Source organism: Amphiura filiformis, unplaced genomic scaffold, assembly GCF_039555335.1.
Source record: "Amphiura filiformis unplaced genomic scaffold, Afil_fr2py scaffold_28, whole genome shotgun sequence".
Classification (NCBI taxonomy): Eukaryota; Metazoa; Echinodermata; class Ophiuroidea; order Amphilepidida; family Amphiuridae; genus Amphiura; species Amphiura filiformis.
The window spans coordinates 1,367,344-1,388,258 of record NW_027305492.1 but is presented as its reverse complement, the minus strand read 5'-3'; the positions used below and the strand labels follow the sequence as shown (position 1 = coordinate 1,388,258).

The window sequence follows — 20,915 nt, the reverse complement described above, 5'->3', positions numbered from 1 at the left end:
ACAGACTGATTAAATTAGTGAAAATATATAACCATCAAAAATGCGCTGGATCATTTTATTTAAGGGATGTAAGAACAAGGCCCACTTCAATAAAATCTGGAATTCCCTACGTTTTGTTTAGATTCGGTTTATTGTGTAAACTTTGAAGGTAACAATTACAGGAATACCAACAATCCAATTGAATACATGAATACAAAACCCACCCAAGTCTATACTTGGGCCAAATTGAAACATGGGAAATTGTTGCTTATACATAGGCATATCATATATGTATAAAAGTTGAACCCAAATCCACCATCTATGTGCGTCTCATGAGAATGTGAAATCCAGCATGTATGTCTAGCCAGCATGTATAAACACATTTGTTTTTTAGTTTTTGCAAAATTACTTTCCATGGACTTTAATGGGTTTTGTATTCAGGTATTTGATTTATTAGGTCCTCAAGATTCACACAGTAATATTGTGTTGCATTGTGTAGGTGCCTCAGAGAATACAAATGTCGCTGCACCAATTTTTAAAGGAAATTACACCCATCATAATACTTAAGGGATCTAAAATGAGCGTTTATTGCGTTTCGACAGTATTTTTTGTGCGACATGAGAGCACCTCAGACCTATCGAACTGCATTCTGAATACGAAGCATGTCTTTCTGATATCAAATAATTTTCATTTTTTGAAAATCACAATATAATACAAATTTTATGACAAATTATAAAAATTTGATATTTTTCAAATTTTTGATATATAACAGTCCTCGAAGTGAATTATATAAATCTAATGATATATTCTTAAAGTGTATGTAGCAGGGAGGAAAAGCCGACGGTCAATTGAAAATTTTGACCTTTCATATTGAAGATATGGAATTTTTTCCCAAAAAGACCTAATTTTTTTTTGTGTTTTGGGAAAAAAATCCATATCTTCAATACGAAAGGTCAAAATTTTCAATTGATCGTCGGCTTTTCATCCCACCTACCTACATACACTTTAAGTATAAATCATCAGATTTATAAAGTTCACTTCAAGTACTGTTAAATATCAAAAATATCAGTTTTTAATGATTTGCCATAAAATGTGTATTAAATTGCGAATTTCAAAAAATCAAAATTAGTTGATATCAGAATGACATTCTTCGTATTCAGAATGCTATTCGATATGTCTGATGTGCTCTAATGTCCCAAAATAAATACCGTCCAAACGTTCATACCCCAGCCCTTAATATATATATTCCACCAAATTTATAAAGAAATGTTTTAATAAATTTCCAAGAAATTTTCACAAAATTGGGCTATTAGTATTATGAAAAGTTTGAGCAAATGTTGACAAATTTCTGGATATATGGTAAAAATTGTGCTGATTTGTTTTTAAGTAAAATTCTTAAGGGATCTAGAATGAGCGTTTATTGCGTTTCGACAGTATTTTTTGTGGGACATGAGAGCACCTCAGACCTATCGAATTGCATTCTGAATATGAAGCATGTCTTTCTGATATCAAATAATTTTCATTTAAAAAAAATCATAATATAATACAAATTTTATGACAAATTATAAAAATTTGATATTTTTCAAATTTTGATATATAACAGTCCTCGAAGTAAATTATGTAAATCTAATGATATATTCTTAAAGTGTATGTACATTGTAGTTGGGAGGAAAAGCCGACGGTCAATTGAAAATTTTGACCTTTCATATTGAAGATATGGATTTTTTTCCCAAAAAGGCCTAATTTTTGTTGGTGTTTTGGAAAAAAATCCATATATTCAATCTGAAAGGTCAAAATTTTCAATTGATCGTCGGCTTTTCATCCCACCTACATACACTTTAAGTATAAATCATCAGATTTATAAAGTTTACTTCAGTACTGTTAAATATCAAAAATATCAATTTTTAATGATTTGCCATAAAATGTGTATTAAATTGCTAATTTCAAAAAATCAAAATTATTTGATATCAGAAGGACATTCTTCAGTATATGCAATTCGATATGTCTGATGTGCTCTAATGTCCCAAAATAAATACTGTCCAAACGTTCATACCCCAGCCCTTAATTTGACAGAAATCTTTATCAGCTTTATGTTCCCAGTGTTGTTATTTGGTCAAATTCTGGAAATGTTTGAAAATTATGATGTAAATGGTTCTAAATATCAACATTTCCCCCAAATCTGTGGACAACACAAACAAGACATAAACAATATGAAAACATGACACATATTTGTTTTACATGTTTATTTCAATTACAAAATACAGGGCACACTGACATCGCCCGGTTAATAATTACATTATACAACCAGAGACACTGAAATGAATACACGGGATTGATACACGTAAATGTGCTATGCACGATTGATATTCAGACGATAAATCTTTGGATACCGGGGTGGAAAATGATAAATATCTCCCGTAAATGATTTCGTATAAAGAAACCAGATGTGGTTCCTTGCACTTGAATATATATTTTGAACAGATATGATAGTCGTTAGTTTGCGCTTTGAGAGAGTAGCTTGCGTCTTGAGCTGAAAAAGTGACCAAAATTCAAGATTTTAAATAGCGCAGCGTAGACCCTCGTGGAGGTAGTCTCGGGCCAGACTGTATGTGGCTATCACGAACATACAGGATCGATGAGTGTCAGACCGACTGACACAAACTTGCTGTGTAGGAGACTATCATAGAGGCAGTCTATAAGCAGATGACAATGGCGAATGTATGCTCGCTGACCGTACAGAGGTCAGTCACAGGCTAATGTCATTAGCCTTAGTCAGATGTCCTTCAGCCCACTATGCATTTAAAAACTATTAAACAGGTGGGAACACAATGGCCATGCGTGGCTGTGGATTCCACGGAGGTATCATATTCGTGGAGGCGCAATAGATTGCATAACGCATTGTAACTTTGTGCCGATTTGAAAATCCGCCAAGCTATTCATCGAGAGGTACCTTTTGTTCAAGACAAAAGAGTTCCGCCATTAAATCGGTAACTAACCTGACAGCGTATTAACGCTTTACCAGGCAGGCTACTGTCAATAAGTGATCAAAAGAATGTCATGTGAAAGCGCCCACTTGAGTGAGAGGTACCTATTGTCCTGATTAAACCCAAGGGTGTGACTGAGTGTTCGCCAGCACACAAAATCACACTATACCGTCGAAGTACAATTATTTACGGCCCATCTTTATTTAGGCGCCTCATTTAAATCAATTCAATAGAGTTATTGATCGATTACCGTAACAACGTGCCATAGCTGTTATGTATATAGGTCTATCTGTGTCACTATCTATAATTAACTCCTTCGCAGTAGGCCTATATTATGTTGTTATCATGGTTATAGGCCTGTTCAATGAAGTCAAATGGGTTTCTTAATATCACGAATATCCATTTTAAAGGCCAGTAGAGGCAATTGAGGTAGTGAAGGAGGAGTCGAGGGGTGAAAAGTGGAGGGGAGGAAGACAAAAAGAAAAAGAAAGGAAGAGGAGGAAGGAGAGAGAGAGAGAGGGGGGGGGGGGCGGAGAGCGATGGCGTATAGATCCGGGGATAAATTCCCAATATTTTGCCAGGGGATTGTCCATACAATCACCCCCCACCCCACCCCATGTTGACGACTGTGTGTGGGATTCTGTCATATATGGCCATGTTAGCCACAAAATGCCAATTTTTTAGTGCTTCACGCGAATTTATTCCACTTTTGTCCCATATTTCAACAGTTTAGTTTCAATAGGCCTATGGTAACATTTTTCGCGCGCCACTGCTAAAGTGTAGGAATAAGAAAGAATAAGTGCAGAGAAAGGAAAAGAAAGTGATGAATAAAGAAAATAATTATTAGAAATTAAGCACATATAACAGCACTAGGCAGCCATTCAATGATGCCAAAACCTTTATGCGTTACGTAATTAAAACACCCAGTCAGATGTATTTCACACCTGCCAAACACAAGTCACCCAATTTCGAAAACTGGACGTTGAATGTACACTCTCATGAATATTAATTGGCAACATTTTCCAATATGTCAGCGCTCTAATCAGAAACAATAGAACAAAAGACCCTGCAGAGCGTTGGTGGATTCAACCTACCGTGGCATTTTCTGCCATGAAGATATCGGGGCGATGACACTGTGCAGGGGTCCCATAAAAAGTGGATTCCCAACAAATATGGTGAAAATATTAAAAAATTTGTTTACAATCATTCAGTGTTTTATTATGTGAAAGCCACATGTGTTAGCTCTTATCTTCCCCAAAAAACCAAAGCTCATTTGATAAAGCAGTTTTGCCAACATAATCTCGGATGTAAAAACAGTTGCAAGATTGACTTTAAGTCAGACTCTACTGGTTGTTGATTGCACACGCACAAGGAATCACTCAGTTGATCATGTAGAGTTTTGTATCATTTTATTATCTGTTTACATCTTTAAAAACTACTTTATGAAACGAAGTTGTGTTTTTTTGCAAACAATTGCTAAAAGTTGTGGCAATATATATCCAAACACAGATTTAACATGAAATTTCTATCGAAACATACCATGCATAGGCAGATAAAGCAGAGAAAAAATTGTGGAAATATATACCTCCCTGTGCGGGGACTTGAACCTTCAGGTCAAAGGTCAAAAAGATCACAACTTCATACAGTCACTCACTGATGAAAGATGGAGTACCATCTGAAAATTTTGAGGTAGGAATTAATTCATTGTGTTTGGATCAAAAGTTTAAATCAAAATCATGATTTATACCAACACAGATGAACTTTCATGAACATTAGTTATGTATGTTTTAGCCAAGTATACCACTCGTGTCCGCACCCTCCGATTCATATAGAATGTGGTGCATCATACACACAGTGTCCCTGGTAAAACACACACCTGATTGTACAACCTAGCCTCAAAAGGGCATTTTGTGATCAACAGCATCATCCCTCCACTTTTCTAAAAAAACCTAAAAGACCTCTGGCTCCATAATGTTTATGTACAAAACAATTCTTGCAGATTACTTCGTTTAGCAAAAATATTGTGAAATTTGAATTACGTTCTGGTACACCTGAATGAAATTGCAACACAGTGGAGCACTGTAATAATCATGCACAAAATCGGAATCAACTGACATTTTGGGAATAAGCTTTTTTGGTGGATATCTACCGAAAAATGTCATAAAAAGAGGATTGATGATTTGGATCACAAAATACTCCTTTACATGGATTTTTGTACAAACATGATTGTGAGATATTTGCATTAGGTTTCACTGCCTGAACAGAATTGATCATGTCTCACCTCCTTTTCCAACCAAATCGAGGGTAATAACTGTTATAGTGAGGGATCAACATTTAACCACAAATTGCCTCAGGCACAACTCACTTCCTGGAAACTAAATACCACACAAGTCATTTTTATGTAACTCATTGACCCATTTGTGTATACATGCACTGCTTCTAGCTATAATGACATCCTAGTGATCTGGTCAACTCATTGACAGAATACTAACCTCAGGGAGGGAGAGCGTGGCGCAATGGTTAGGGTACTTGCCTTTAGTGCATGAGGTCCGGGTTCGATTCTCGGTGGCGATTTGCTGGGATATTGACTTGGAAAAAAAGGCTGAAATTAGTTGGCAACTTCTGTAGATTAAATTCAGACTTCCGCTCTCCCCATGGTTCATTTAGAATTGGGTAAATGAATCATGAAAGTACTCCGTCCTTTGGAGGGGACGTTAAGCCGTCGGTCCCAGAGAGCCATACCTGTACATGTATCTTGCATGTATCTCGCAGCCAGTTTCGAAAAGAGTAGGGTGTTAACCCCTGACTGTTCCTAACCCGCCCGGTGTTCAAATGGACCCCAATGGAAATAAGTTTCAATAGAGGCTTTCTTGGGTTATCCAGGGTTGTCAAAACCCGAACAAATCAAACAAACAAACAAACAAACAGGAGGGAATTAAATTTTTGATCAATTCTCTTTAGGTAGTGAAACGTAATGTGGTAGTTTTATTTCAGTTGTATTTTAGGATTGATTGTTTATTAGTCACCAGTGCTCCACCAAGAGTCATGGACAAATCACAGGGATAGTACAACCTCCTGTCTATGCATTGTAGGAATTCACCTGTGGGATCGTATGCATGAATTTGACCTGTGTTGCATACAATTATTACAGATGGTGCTTTTAATATCAACATGCATGCTGCAACATAAATATTATCAATGTCATCACACACTATTCCACGTGGTAACACCCGTCTACCTGTCACATCCTCATCTATCTTGGGTGTGAAGCTAAACACCTCATTACCTGAGTAATCTATTGCTACTACCTTACTGTACACTGAATTTGATGCATCGGAATGAATCAGGATTTGATTCTTGCTATTGACAACCATGCTCGCATTAGAACTTATTGAGCATTTGATCTTATTGACTATCCTACGGTCTACCCTACCATCTGGACATGTATGGATTGTTATGATACCCCTCCCCCTATCACCCACCAATAACTGCCCTTCTCTATCTATGGCAAGACATTTCCATGTGGATGATGTATTGGAATCATCATCATCAGGTGTGAAGCAGTGGAGGTATTTCCCTTCTGTAGTAAACACATGGACATATTTACAGTAGTCACTTACAACAAAGATGTATCCTAGTGGTGATACACATATGTCACGAACAAAACCAATTAGCCTGTCAGAGTCAGTTTCTGTTGTCCTCAGTTGCATTTTGCATTTGCCATCACCATCAAGAAGATAGAGTCGTTTTGAAGAAGATATGACCACATCCCCATTTGGACAGCAGGCACTACGATAACACTCAAGTTGTTTTCCTTGAAGTTTAGGATGGATTTCTCTCTCCAATGTCCAGCAGCCGTCATGCAATGCTACATGTAGGGAAATGTGAAAGATTAAAATTTGTTGTTTACTTAAAGGCTAATTGTTTTGAAGCAGTATTTTCACTGAAAAATACACTGACAGCGTTCTACTGAAAATCACCACAACAAAGGAAAATGTTAGACTGAAATTGTTTTCAGTGTATTTTTCACTGGTATCTATCTATCAAATGGCTATTATCCGATATAATGAATAACAAACAATGATAGGGTAGTTCCATAATAATAAAACTGGCCAGCTCATTTCAGTGAGATTAAATCCATTTCAGTGGGATTAAGGTTATCAACTATTTTAAACTGTTGCGATCTTTTTTTTTTGTGTCTTTTTATTTTTTCAACTTTTCAAGAAACAAAGCAAAACACACAAGACATTGAACAGGAAGACAGAGACGAGGACAAACAAAACACCCAGACACTCACACACACACACAAATCACAATCTTGAAACTGCCATGAACAATTCAAATGATTGGCTTGAGAAAATTAATAAAATTCAAAGGGGCATTACGAAGGGGCATCAAGATCAATGGTCCATTTCTTAAAATGGAGTCCAAGTTTTCCTTTACTTTCGGCAATCTTGAATTCAACTTTCCGTTTTACTTTAACCAAATTCAAAAAGGCATTGAAGTTGAGATTTGTATGCTGAAATCTGCATCTGTGGATATAAAATTTAAGGCACAAGAAAAGGAAATTAATACACATATCATGTTCTGAAGTGTCTCTCACACCGAACATTTTATCAAATTTTGAAAAATTATAAGATTTATTTGTGACATTATTAATATAAAAACACAGATTATCCCATAGGGGAGAAACTTCCTTGCATTCACAAAATAAGTGTAAAATAGTTTCGGGCAACTCTTCACAAAAGTAACAGTTAGGAGCTTCACTCCTACCAATTTTATGAAGAAATTTATTTGTACAGACTGCTGAATGGAAAGCCTTGAAATAAAAAGACCTCAATTGAGTTTCAATAGCACATTTAAAATTATTGTTGTGAACATCATTCCAATCAATTTCCTCCAATGCATCAAGACAATCAGTCCATTTGTTTTCAGCCTCGACCACAGCATGATCTCTAAGAATAGAGTACACATGCTTTGGGACTCTTTTTTCTTTTAAAAGTGAAGCACAAATGGTGTCAAAAACATTATCTTGAATATTCTTTGGATTTTGAAACCAATCCAAATAAATACCATTCATTAAGGAATTGTATTTTCTTCTGTCCTTAATAGGAATATCAAATTCAACAACCAATTCCTCAAAAGACTTGACAATGTTATGACCCAGATAAAGATCAGAGATATTACGAATGCCTTTATCATCCCATGTAGGATAAAAGAAAAATTTCTTTGTTTTAAGTCGAACACCTTTATTCCACCATATAGGGTCCTGGAGATGAAAATCAGACCAATCTAAATTCTCCTGAATTTTATTCCTGTACAAGTACCACAATTTAATACTCTCTATTAACTGACAATTAGACAACGTGTTCAAAACAGCATCTGGAGCATCAGATCTCAACAAAATTGTAAAATCTGGATGAAAACTTGTTAAAACAGAAACTTCAAGGGATTTCCAAAAATGTGAATAGTTGGGATCAAGCAGATGCTTAACCCAGACAAATTTCTGAGCCTGAGAAAAAACAAGAGGGGCGATCATTTTAAGACCACCATTGTCATAATCATTACAGAGAATGTTCCGCTTCACTCTATCATTACCTCCATTCCATATGAACTTGTAAAGCATACTGTTCAATTTCTTGAAAAAGATATTAGGAATGTTGATACAAAGCACAGAAAATAAATAGAAAAGTTGTGGAAGCAGCAATGTTTTAATAACAGTAACTTTGCCCAAAAGCGACAGATTCCTGCATCTCCAGCAATTGATGGTTTGCTCAATTTGATGAAGCTTAGGGCTAAAGTTGAGGTCATAAAGAGCATTAGTGTTCAAAGAAAATTGAACACCCAAAGTTTTAAAGGAATTGACCATCCATTTCAGCCCTGAATTCTCAAGTGGGTGGAAATTACTGCCTTTCAAACTTCCAATGTGAATGGCCTCTGATTTAGACATGTTAAGTTTACAACCTGAAAATGAAGCAAATTTATCAAGGGTGCTGAAAAGAACTTCAAAGGATTCCAAGTCGCCTTGTAAAAAACAGGTAGTGTCGTCTGCAAGCAAATCGTTTTAACCTTGGTGATAATTTTATTCAATGGGTCAAGACATTTTATCAATGTAGAAAAAGTTACGTTATTAATAATGGTTTTCTCAGCAATCCTATTGGTATGTCTCGTGGAATTTTTCAAGGCTGCCCATCTCACCTTTTTTATTTCTTTTTGCTATTGAAATTTTAGCTATAGCAGTCCGTAGTAATGATAAAATTAAAGGCCTCAAAGTTGGCAATATTGAAAAGAAAGTTCACAGCATCTTGCAAATGGTAGTGAGCTTTGACAAAAATTGCATTGATCATTTTATAGCGAGCGTGTAGAAGAATTCAAATATCACAGATAAACTTTTGTAGGTCCTATGGTTCTTGAGTTATGTTGTAAAGAGGGCTGAAACAACAATACTTTTGTAAAACGTACATAATCATTAACAACAATAAATCAAGCACGTTTTCAAAGTATATGATTTATAGAATGAACTTGTGCAAAACATGAAAGTGTTATTTCCCAATAATATATTGATTTAAATAATGAAAATCAATTTTTTGGCTGCTTTGACTAACAATCGTCGTGTACCCTTAAATCAATTTCAGTGGGATTAACGAGTGGCCAATGATTTTCAGTGTAGTTGGACAATGGTTATTTCCATACAGAATTACAAAAGAACTATTTCAGTGTTCTTTTTCAGTGGGGTATTCTTTTGTGTAAATTTTCAGTGTTCATTTCAGATATTAGTGTGATTTTAGTGTATTAATTTCATAGTGAAGTAATGAGCGAGATACGCAGGCTTGACCAACGCTTTAACAAGTAATTGGCCAATTAGATTTCCGGTTTGTTGTTCTCGCCATTTGCGCTGGGTTTTGACATACATATTGGTCACAGCGTTGCAGAAAATAATCGTGCTGTCTATATACTCGGGGAAATTACAGAGGCGATAGTGTTCATGAAAATTTGTAATTATTACTTCATTTTGATATCTAATCAGTGCTATAATGTCATTTTAGGCAGCAATGTGTTTGTATTAAAAGAAATAATAAAACCTGTTGTTGTAGAACTAGAATTACTTGTATGCAAATCCGAAAGTTGCAACAGATTATTTTCATTTCTTTGTTTGTCAAGCATGATTGCTAGTTTTTACGTAACGTTAGGCGCAAGGTACATTTAGTACCACTAGGGCGTAAACAGATTAATTTACCGTGCCAACTGATAGTCGGTCAACGAATTAACTATTCACACACGAATTTATTTGTCAACCTCACAGTCAATTAATTTATGTCAACATGCGGTCCTTTTTCGCCAGCTAAGAGCTAGCTGTCTAATTCGGAGATCGTCTTTGTTTGCTAAAGAGATTTAAGGGAACAAACCAAAAGATCGATGACGTCCTATAAACGAAACTAGTTTCGTTTAGGGGAGGGTAAAATACTCGATTACGTTTGTACAAAAACATCGGTCTGAAAAATGTGTCATTATTATTATTATGTCAAAACTTTCAACATTTCATTATTACGTTTCTGGTAGGGGAGGGGGTCGGCTGAGAAACGAAACTAGTTACGTTTATAGGACGTCATCGATCTTTTGGTTTGTTCCCATACTGGGTACTAGCATTGGTTTGAATTACTTTGCGGAACTTTTTACGGTGAAAATATATGCAAGACCTGATATTCGATTTGTAAGAAAACGATAGTATGTTTGGCCGTTTCAACGAATAAAAACGAGTGAGAATTTCAAAAGTTATGGTTTGAAGGAAATATGACATTAAATGTTATATGCCAGGCCTATAATTATTTCCACAGCATATCAACGAATAAAATCTATGGTTATAATCAGGCGTTCTTACATTTGCAGATCTCCTGAGATGCGAGTGTATTGATACATGATTAAAACATAGACCCTATTTCCAGGGTCTATGATTAAAACCTTTATGGACGTAAAAGTCAAAGTAACAATATCCTATATCCTGTATCGTTTTATGGATAAAATGACTCAAAATGTCATTAATGAAATAATTGATTTCTTAAACATCAGTTTTGTTTTTTCAACGGGAAAAATCCGATTCAATTTCAGGGCCTCAGGGCCTATCTACGATATGGCCATAATTTATACATGTAGTCCTATTGAACAATATACCCCATTTCACTAAGCCAAAAAAGAAACTTATAATTTTTCACAAGTCGTAGTATCTTAAAATCCTGTCCACAAAATTAACCAAAATTACACACAGGATTGCCTCAATACTCTACTCTAAACACATGTCAGTAACTAAGCAGTTGTCCAGCTGACATAATAGCAAAATGTACTGATATGGAACAGCTTCCTGGACCACATTTACAGCCCTATTGGTACCAAGCAAACGAAATCTGTGAGAACGGCAGCTTGACTCAAAGGTCACAAACTTACCAACAGATACAAACAGATCACAAACTTACCAGGATCATCATGTCACATGTCCAAACAAATAATGAAGTCCTTTAGTAACGGGTATGTCCACCGTGCGCTTTTCATGCTTCAAACCAAGTTTCTGATGATATCCTGGGGAAGATTGCCCCATGCTTCCTGTCACTAAAGGACTTCATTATTTGTTTGGACATGTGACATGATGATCCTGGTAAGTTTGTTTTTAACTTAATGTTGTTAAAATTGTTGGCTGTGACCTGTGATTCAAAATGCCATTCTCACAGATTTCTTTAGCTGGGTGCCAATAGGGCTGTGAACGTGGTTCAGGAAGTTGTTCCATATCAGTGCATTTTGCGGTTGTGTCAGTTGACCAACTGATTGCTTACTGACATGTGTTTAGAGTAGAGTATTGAGGCAATCCTGTGTGTAATTTTAGTTCATTTTGATGGACAGGATTTTAAGATATGACCTTGTGAAAAATTATAAGTTTCTTTTTTTTGGCTTAGTGTATTATAAATAGGTAGGTAAACAAATGAATTATTGTATTATTCTATCAATTATAAATAAAATGACTAAAGTGAATCCACCTTTTTTCATTTGATCATGTTGATTATTAAATAATTATTATGGCATTCAACAAAATGATTGAAGAGAAAACACACAATGCAGACCATAGAATTCATTATACGTGGCCGGCCTTATCACTTGGTACATCGTAGCTCACCAATCTGAAAGCCTGTTTTAATCACAATGGTCAGAATTAAATAGTCAAAATGATTAGACAAATAGGCTACACTGTCCATACACTGTACAGTGTCATTGCAAGATCATTATGATCGATGCAAGTTATAGAAACAGTTCAAACAATAAAATTACTACATCTTTATCTTGACACTTCCTCATTTGCTCGCCCTGTTCCTTTTTAAAGGAATTTTTATTATGAGATGATTGAATTATAACCAATCAGAACCCCACTTCCGTGTTTACGCTCTGTACTCTCTCAAAATGTAAACAAGTGCCGTTTTTCTCTGCCAACAAGTGCCCGGAACAAGTGTAGTAAACTGCAACTTGGTACATGTGTGTAGCAATAAGCATTGGGTGGGGGAATTATGGTGACCTAAAGTATGTTGAGGTCAAGGATCATCTTGGGTCGATTCAAATGAGGTCACATTTTATGTACCTATCCTTAAAACTTTTAATGCAAAGGTTGACAGCTAGAATTTCTATGGTGTATCATCCCATGACCTCGGGTACATTTCTCCGCAGTGAAAACATTATTATATCAGTATACATAATTTTCACAGCAAGTATATGTTCACTACAAGTTATACTGTTATCTAGAAACCCTAGAGTGTGGTTATAATGTTAATCTGTTGCTGTTGGTATTTTAAATTGCTTCTTTGCACTAAAAACAACAGCATAAATTAGTTTCATATATTCACATTAAGGAAACTTTATGAAGTGAAAATAAGTAAATACAAAATAGGATACAAATATCATGGTCAGTGCATGGTCCAGAAAATGCCCCAGGCAGTCTATCTGGCCTGGCACTATTTAACTCCTTGCATGAAGCAGGTATAAATTATGTTCAATCATAACTTATAACATGAACCGAGATAAAATTATTACTATAAAGAAGGTTTAGGAAATATGAAAAGAAAGAATAACTCATCTTCTGATAATATATTAACCCTTCATGAGAGGCTAGGATAAGATACCAATGTTGAATTTTACCACATGTATGTGTCAAAGGTGCAGAGGTTCAGTGAAGAAGGGTAAGGGTTATTACACATGGCTTGGTTGGAGCCAAGTTGGGTTGGAGCTCCCCTGCTGACAGTGGAATGTGAAAATAAGATCAGAGAAAGAAAATTTATTACTCCCTTTTACTGGCTAATCGAGGGTAAAAATTTTCAAACTCTTTAAGGATACGTTGACCTAATGAATTTGCACAAAATTTTGCCCTTAGAAGTAATATATTGTTACCAAGCTTGGTCAAAATACTTGATGGAAATCAATTTGAAGGTGTCTGAAATATGTTAAAAAATAACCAAAGGTCATATTATTATTATTATTATTAACAAACAAGGTTAATTATTATCACCACCAGAATGGAGACTATGAAATGAGCAAGTAATAACTTGACTTACCTATTGCAATGAATGCAATTGTGGGTCGTTGTTTAGGATCATTATTCCAGCATTGCTGCATGATATCTGACAGATCTTTGGGACAGCCTTCAGGTATGGATGGTTTGGCTCCAATGCCGACTTCAAAGACCACCCTGTGCCATTCCAGGTCTGGAAATGGTGGTTTCCTTGTGCAGATCTCTAGTAGCAGCATCCCATATGCCCATATATCAGCGGGCTTGGAGTAGATGGCCCTTCCACGCTCATTCCCTACATGAATTTCTGGTGCCATGTAGCGGTATGTTCCCTTCTGGCTTGATGTTGTCTGGGACTCTTCTATCTCACGTGCAAGACCAAAATCACACAACTTCAAGAGGTTTTCTTGAAAGAGAAGGCAGTTTTGGGGCTTAATGTCCCTGTGCAAGAAGTTCTGCCCATGGAGATACTTGATTGCAAGTGCCGACTCTCTTGCCCACTTTTTCTGAAGCTCATATGGAAGAGGCTTTGATGGATCTTTTAGGTAATCATGCAGTGAACCATTAGGTGCATATTCCATTAGAATAAGTTGAGCACTTGGGATTTCGCAAATTCCAAGTAACTTAACTATGTTTGGATGATGAAGTTGGCTCATGACTTCAACCTCTTTCTTCGCTAATTCATAAAGTACTGTTTTGCTTGCAGCTTCTTTGTATCCTTTGTAGGGCTGTTTAAATGAAACATGGCTGACAGTCCCAAATGCACCTTGTCCAATGCATTCATGAAAGTCAATATTGCTAGCATCCAGTTTATCAACTGAAGCACCCATTATGATGTATCTGAATAAAAAATAAAATAAAATGAAATAAAAAGGAATGAAAACAAGAAATGTCTTTAAAAAAGACAATGCCATGGCTGAAGATCAAGTTTCATAATTTAGCATTGATAAGTGCCTGATATGCTGGTAATTTGTTTTGTGTGTAAATTAATTATCAGGATGGGACATATGGGTATTTATTGGTAAATACCATGTACTACCAAGGATAAACTAAGAAATACAAATACAAATTTACTCTTAAAATGTGTGCTAAATATATTTAAATCAGAATCTTACTATAAATAGGGAAATGTTGTATGTGAGTTAATCAAAGGCTCTGTCAGTTTCGATCCAAATGTCACCAAATTCATACGGGAGATTGAAGAATATACCAAGACGGTAATGCAAACATTTGGTTGAAAACGGTCATGAATTGGCCTCAAAATCAATAAAAATACCCGTGAAAATGTAGTCGGTTGCATACAACAATCAATATTCAGTTGACCTCAGATAACCTTGAAAATTTTCCCCGCTGAAAGATGATGACAATCACCAAATTTCATTACCGTCCAACAATCCAACAGCAGACCTCAGATGACCTTGACATGACCTTGAATATGTTTGTCGCTTAATTGTGATCACATCCACCACGTTTCATGGAAATGCTCAATTGACCACATTATGACCTTGATAAGTCTTTAAATTGTGGGCGCTTAATTGTGATCACATCAAGCAAAGTTTCACAACAATCTATGACTTTTTTCGCGCTTACTTCTACCATGTTTCATGACAATCCAAAAGACCACCAATAATGGGAAATGCACCCTTAAACAACAAACCAAACATGAACTCCTATCCTAAAATTTTCTGTCAACTCTCTAATTTATAACTCCAAAATTTTCTGTCCTCGCAAAATGGCTCGCATTAGATCAATTTAGGGGTCTTTTAGAGCTGAAATTAAGGGTCTTTCAGTTCGCTGTTTTGGTCAAATTCAGGGGTCTGTGGGGAACTGCGCTGTCCAAAAGCTGGGGTCTCTACCCATATGACCATTGTGTTAGGCGCCCCCCCTCAAGCATTGAAAGAGAGCAATGTAGGAACAATGTAGGAACAATGTTAAAACAAACATGACAAAAGAGTGTTAGACCTAATATAAACCATAGACCATTCAACAAGCTTGTCAGATGCATGCCCAGGCCTACATGTGATTAAGCTATGTTTATATACTATATAAATTCTAGGAAAAACTTTATTTCAAACTGGGTTTATATGTTTCATTGAAAAGACAAAATTAATTTTAAAAATATTATTTAGTTCAATTTATTACATTTTGAACTACTTTTAACCAGCCGAATCACATGAATGTCCTGAGATGTTAGGCTTAAATCTTGTTGAACCAAGGTCATTTATTTATAATAAATAAATAAATAATTAAATTAATAAAATAATACAATAGTTTATTTATTTACCTACATATTATAAGTACATGTCAAATGGGGTACATTTGTTCAATATTATAGGCTACGTGTATAAATTGCCCATGTCACAACTATGCCCTAAAAACTTAATTTTGCATGGGATTTTTCCCGTTGAAAAAACGAAACTGATGTTTAAGATATCAATTATTTTATCAATAACATTTTAGTATCCACAAATCGTCGTCCATATTCCATAGTGGCGTATAGTGGGGCGCCGCGAATAAACAACTTTTCGAGAAAATCGGGAAATGCCAATTTAAAATCGAATTGTGTAAATCAGACATTCATTATATTTTGTAAATGATGTGAAATTTCTGTAGTAAACTAAATAGATTTTATTGTTATATATTTTTCAAAAGAAATAAATACATACTATTGCTGGCAAACTGAAAATAAAACTATACGTCACTATGGAAAACAAACAAAACGCAATACCCTAACCTAACGTTAACCAGACGCCACCTCGGTCGCCGTGTAATCCCTATGGCGTTACTTTTCGTCGTTCAGTATTCCATAGTGGCGTATAGGTCCGATACGATACGCCACTATGACATACGATGTTTTTCATTTTGCCGATATTTCATAATTATAAAATGTGTATAAAAAGTGGCGTATGGTCGATACACCACTATGGAATACAAAAATGTCACTTTGTAACTATCGTCACATTTAATTAATTAATTAGCTAATTATGACTGATGAAAATGAAAGAGAACATCATTAAAAACATATGTGCCAATTTTCAAAAAATGACCAAAAATCACTATACGCCATACTATGGAATACAGCCAAGCGAAATATAAAATAAACAGCATTATATCAAATGCATCAGCACACTTTCCATTAGTGATGTGGTCGACATGCCTTATGTCGACATAATGTCGACGTCGGCACGTATGCCGACATGTCGACATCAAAAAATCATGTCGACAAAAATTTTTTTTTTTTTTTAGTTTTCAAAAAATATTTTTGGCCAGAAAAGCAAGTTATAGGCCCAAACTGACTTGTTATTCAAGGTTGGAAAAAAGAGAAATAAAAAAAATAAAAAAAAAAAAAATGCCAATTTTTTTTACAAAGTTGGATGAACTTGTACAGTTTGATTACCTTTGCTTCTATTGAACAGTCAGGGACACATTGAATTAGTATGCATTGCTAGCTGTTCAATAGAAACAAAAGTAATTCAAATGTACAACTTTTTCCAACTTTGTAAAAAAAAATTGGCATTTTTTTTTTTTTTTTTTTTTTCATTATTTCTCTGGTTGATTTTTTTGCCAAAAATATTTTTTGAAAATTAAAAAAAAAAATTTTTTTTTTGTTTTTTTTTTTTTAGAATTTGTTTTTATGTCGACACACTGTCGACGTCGGTATACGAATTATATCGACATGTCGACAATAAAAAACAGTGCCGACCACATCACTACTTTCCATACAGGCCAGCATGCTTATATAGGCTTTTTGTAGCCTGGCTTGATCATATTGTTTGAGCCTGGTCCCCTCAGGACCTAAGCGTGTCTCCACACGGAGCGACTGTTTAAACAAACAAACAAACAAACAAACTTCACATGGAATCATCATTGTCCTGGTCCATCCCCTTTTAAAGGGATTTTTATTATCCATTCTCTCTCTCTAGGTGCCATATCCTAAGACGTTGGCGATCATGTCATGCCACAATTCTCTGTTATAAGCCATTTCCAGAAGCTCTGTCGCTTTATGTTCAGCTCCCTTTCTTTTAGCCAGTCTTTCAGATTTGATAACCACATCACTCTCTTCCTGCCTCTGCTCCTTGTTCCTTCTATTCTTCCTGTCAATACTAGGTTCTCGAAACCATCCTTTCTGAGGATATGACCAAGGAATTTGAGCTGCTTAACTCTGATTTCACGTAACAGCTTCCTGTTCACATTTGCTGTACTTAGGACATCGTCATTAGACACTTTATCAGTCCACGGGATCTTCATCATTCTTCTAAGGAACCACATCTCGCAGCTCTCCAATCTTCTTTTAATGTCTGTTGTTATTGACCATGCTTCACTTCCATACATTAATACAGGGACGACATAGCAGTTGAGTACCCGAATTCTGGTCTCTATACTGAGGGCACTGTTTTTTAGGATCTTGTCTAATTTTGAGAAAGCAGACTTAGTCAGTGCAATCCTCTCTTAATCTCCTTAATACATCTGGCATCTTCTGTGATTAGACTGCCAAGGTAGTTGAAGGAGGAAACTTGCTTAATTCTTTGATCTTTCACCTTCAATATGCATGTTGGGCTTTCAGTCTTTGATACCACCATACATTCTGTCTTCTTGCAATTTAACGATAAACCTTTCCTCTCACTTTCCTGAACCACCACATCAAGAAGCCTTTGCAGAAGCTCCTCAGACTCAGCTAATAGGACAGTGTCATCTGCATATCTTATGTTCGTGATGTTATGTCCACCTATACTGAGACCATTTTCCTTTTCTAGCACCCTTAGAATCAGCTCACTGTAATAATTAAAGAGATCTGGTGACATCACACATCCCTGTCTGACTCCTCTCTTAATGCTTGTATATTCACTACAATCTCCATCCACCCTTATGCACGCTGTTTGGTTCCAATAAATGTTCTGCAACAGTCGTAGATCCTTTCCATGCAGGTCTAGCCTGCCAAGATCTTCAAAAAGCTGATCATGTCTCACCTTGTCAAAGGCTTTTGAGTAGTCAATGAAACACATGAAAACATCCTTCTGCATCTCTACCGCTCTCTCTGTTATCATTCTCAAGACATAAATCGCATTCCTGGTACCAGCATCTTCTACAAAGCCGAACTGCTCTTTACCAATCTCAGGTTTTATTCTACTTCTTGCACGGAGTAACAGGATTCTTAGAATTATCTTTGTAACATGGCTCATCAGGCTAATTGTACGGTGTTGCTCACAATCCACAGCTTTATTATCCATTAAACGATTTATAATGATAGGATATTTACTTTGACTTCCACACAGTCCATAATAATGATGAAGATTTTAATTCTATAGGTCTATACAACATTAGATCTGTTATCAACTCGGGTTATCAACATGATCAAACATATCATGCTGTGCTCACTGCTCAGTGGTCTTGCATGTCTCCAAACAAGGTGATAGGAGGAGAAAATATCAAACATTACTTCAAAGAAAGTATATCATATTTTCCTCAAAATTTTAACAACTTGAACGTGTTTCGTGAACATTTTAGTATCCACAGATATAAAATAAACAGCATTATATCAAATGCATCAGCACACTTTCCATACAGGCCAGCATGCTTATATAGGCTTTTTGTAGCCTGGCTTGATCATTTTGTTTGAGCCTGGTTTTTGTTTGAGCCCAGTCTGGACTGAAATTAAGTCATGCACCAGATTTCTTTGATTATAGCAAAATTTACCCACAAACAAAAAACATATCCAGCACATTTCATATCTGCCTAAATTCTTCTAGTAAAATAAACAAAGTCATCGCCACTAGTACTAGGGCCTACTCTAATCTTGAATTGTTTATTTCTCATGGTCATCAGCTGTCATCATAGATTCTAGCAGACTAATCAGTGAATTCCATGGCTTGGAGAGCATGTAGTTGAATAGAACTCAGGACGAAGCATAGTACACTGACATATGAGCCAAGCTTTGGTCTAACCCACTTCATGCATGCCAATTTGGCAACAATAGCAGTATGGGCCCAAATTCAAGATGTTTATTAGACATAAATTCCGTCTACATTGGGTGTAATAAATAAAGTTATTACAAGATAAGAGACCCACATAGCACCCGAATGGGCTATTTTTTAAGTGCAAATTACATATTAATGCTACTGCCGTGGCAAAAAAACCCCAACAGTACATGTACCATATCGCTAATTCTACAAAATCGGGTGCCAATCCACTGTAAAAATTGAAAAAATAAAAGTTGTTCAAAAAGACCTTCTTTTTGTGTTTTTTAAGAGTAAATGTATCACTACTTTCATATGTAAAAGATTGCCAACACCACTTGCATATTTTTTTTTCAGGAGGTCATGATGTTTTTTAACACTAAAACTCAATGTAATGTGAGCTACGTTACCGGCTACAAAATGGGCTGGTTTTACTCAATCCAAGGTCATAAAAAGCAAACTAAAGATCACTTGAGTGAAATGTAAACCCGAATTCACCATTTCATAGAAGTTTTAAAGATGCGTAAATGAGTGTGTAACGTAGCTCACAGTAACGTAGTTCACAGGTTTTTAATGTTTTTGATGTGATTTGCGAACGTTTGAACGTTATGTCGGTTAATTCTAATATAAATGGGGTTCGACCACTGGTAACTTTCACATATTATTAGGAAGTACATGTAATACAAGTGCATACTATAGAATCTTAACATGGTCGGTCGAAATTTCAATGTTGACAACATTTCTATGCCAAAAATGCTACAGCATCACGAGTGTTTCCTTTCAAAAACCGCAAATTACATTGATACCTCTGTTTTACTTCTTTCCAATAACGTGTGTTAAAAAGGTAACGTAGCTCACAGCGTTTTGGTGGAAAGTGAAATTTATTTTAGAATTACACAAAGACGTTTTAATCACTAAAAAATAATGTTGATAAACAATATGATGGTGCGTTATCTAATTAAAAAACAACAAATATGTAAAGAAACCGCATTTATTCAAAGAAAATATTCAGGGTTAGATGTGACACTTGAGCAGTGGAAACGCATTTTTAGCGATTTTTGAGCCTTTGCAAGGGTTAATCAGGCTGAAGAAAGCATTTAAAGGAGTATTTCGTGATCCTAGCATCCTCTTTTTATGACATTTTTCAGTACATATCCACGAAAATGAATATTCCCAAAATTTCAGTTGATTCCGATTTTGCGTTTGCGAGTTATGCATGATTATGTGTATTACACTGCTCCATAGACAATACGTTGTAATTTCGTTCTGGTGCACCAGAACGAAATTCAAATTCGCGATATCTTTGCTAAACTAATTAATCTGCAAGAAATATTTTGTACATAAACATTATGTAGCCAGAGTATTCCAGTGATATAAAATCTCAACTTTTTTTGAGAAAAGTGGGGGGATGAGGCTGTGGATCACGAAATGCCCCTTTAAAGTATGGAAAACTATATATGT

General features: G+C 35.6%; 2 protein-coding genes across 2 annotated transcripts in view; one reads left to right on the top strand and one right to left on the bottom strand.

Annotated features, from left to right (window-relative positions):
* LOC140143803 (poly(A)-specific ribonuclease PNLDC1-like) overlaps positions 1-20,915 on the top strand; it is a 173,262-nt gene that overhangs the window by 55,954 nt on the left and 96,393 nt on the right. The window lies entirely within an intron of this gene.
* Positions 5,546-14,336, bottom strand: LOC140143784 (uncharacterized). The gene is made up of 2 exons (XM_072165597.1): positions 13,547-14,336; positions 5,546-6,831 (listed from the first exon to the last, which is right to left on the bottom strand). Exons 1-2 carry the CDS (start codon positions 14,328-14,330, stop codon positions 5,954-5,956), a joined length of 1,662 nt encoding a protein of 553 aa, XP_072021698.1. The 5' UTR covers positions 14,331-14,336; the 3' UTR covers positions 5,546-5,953.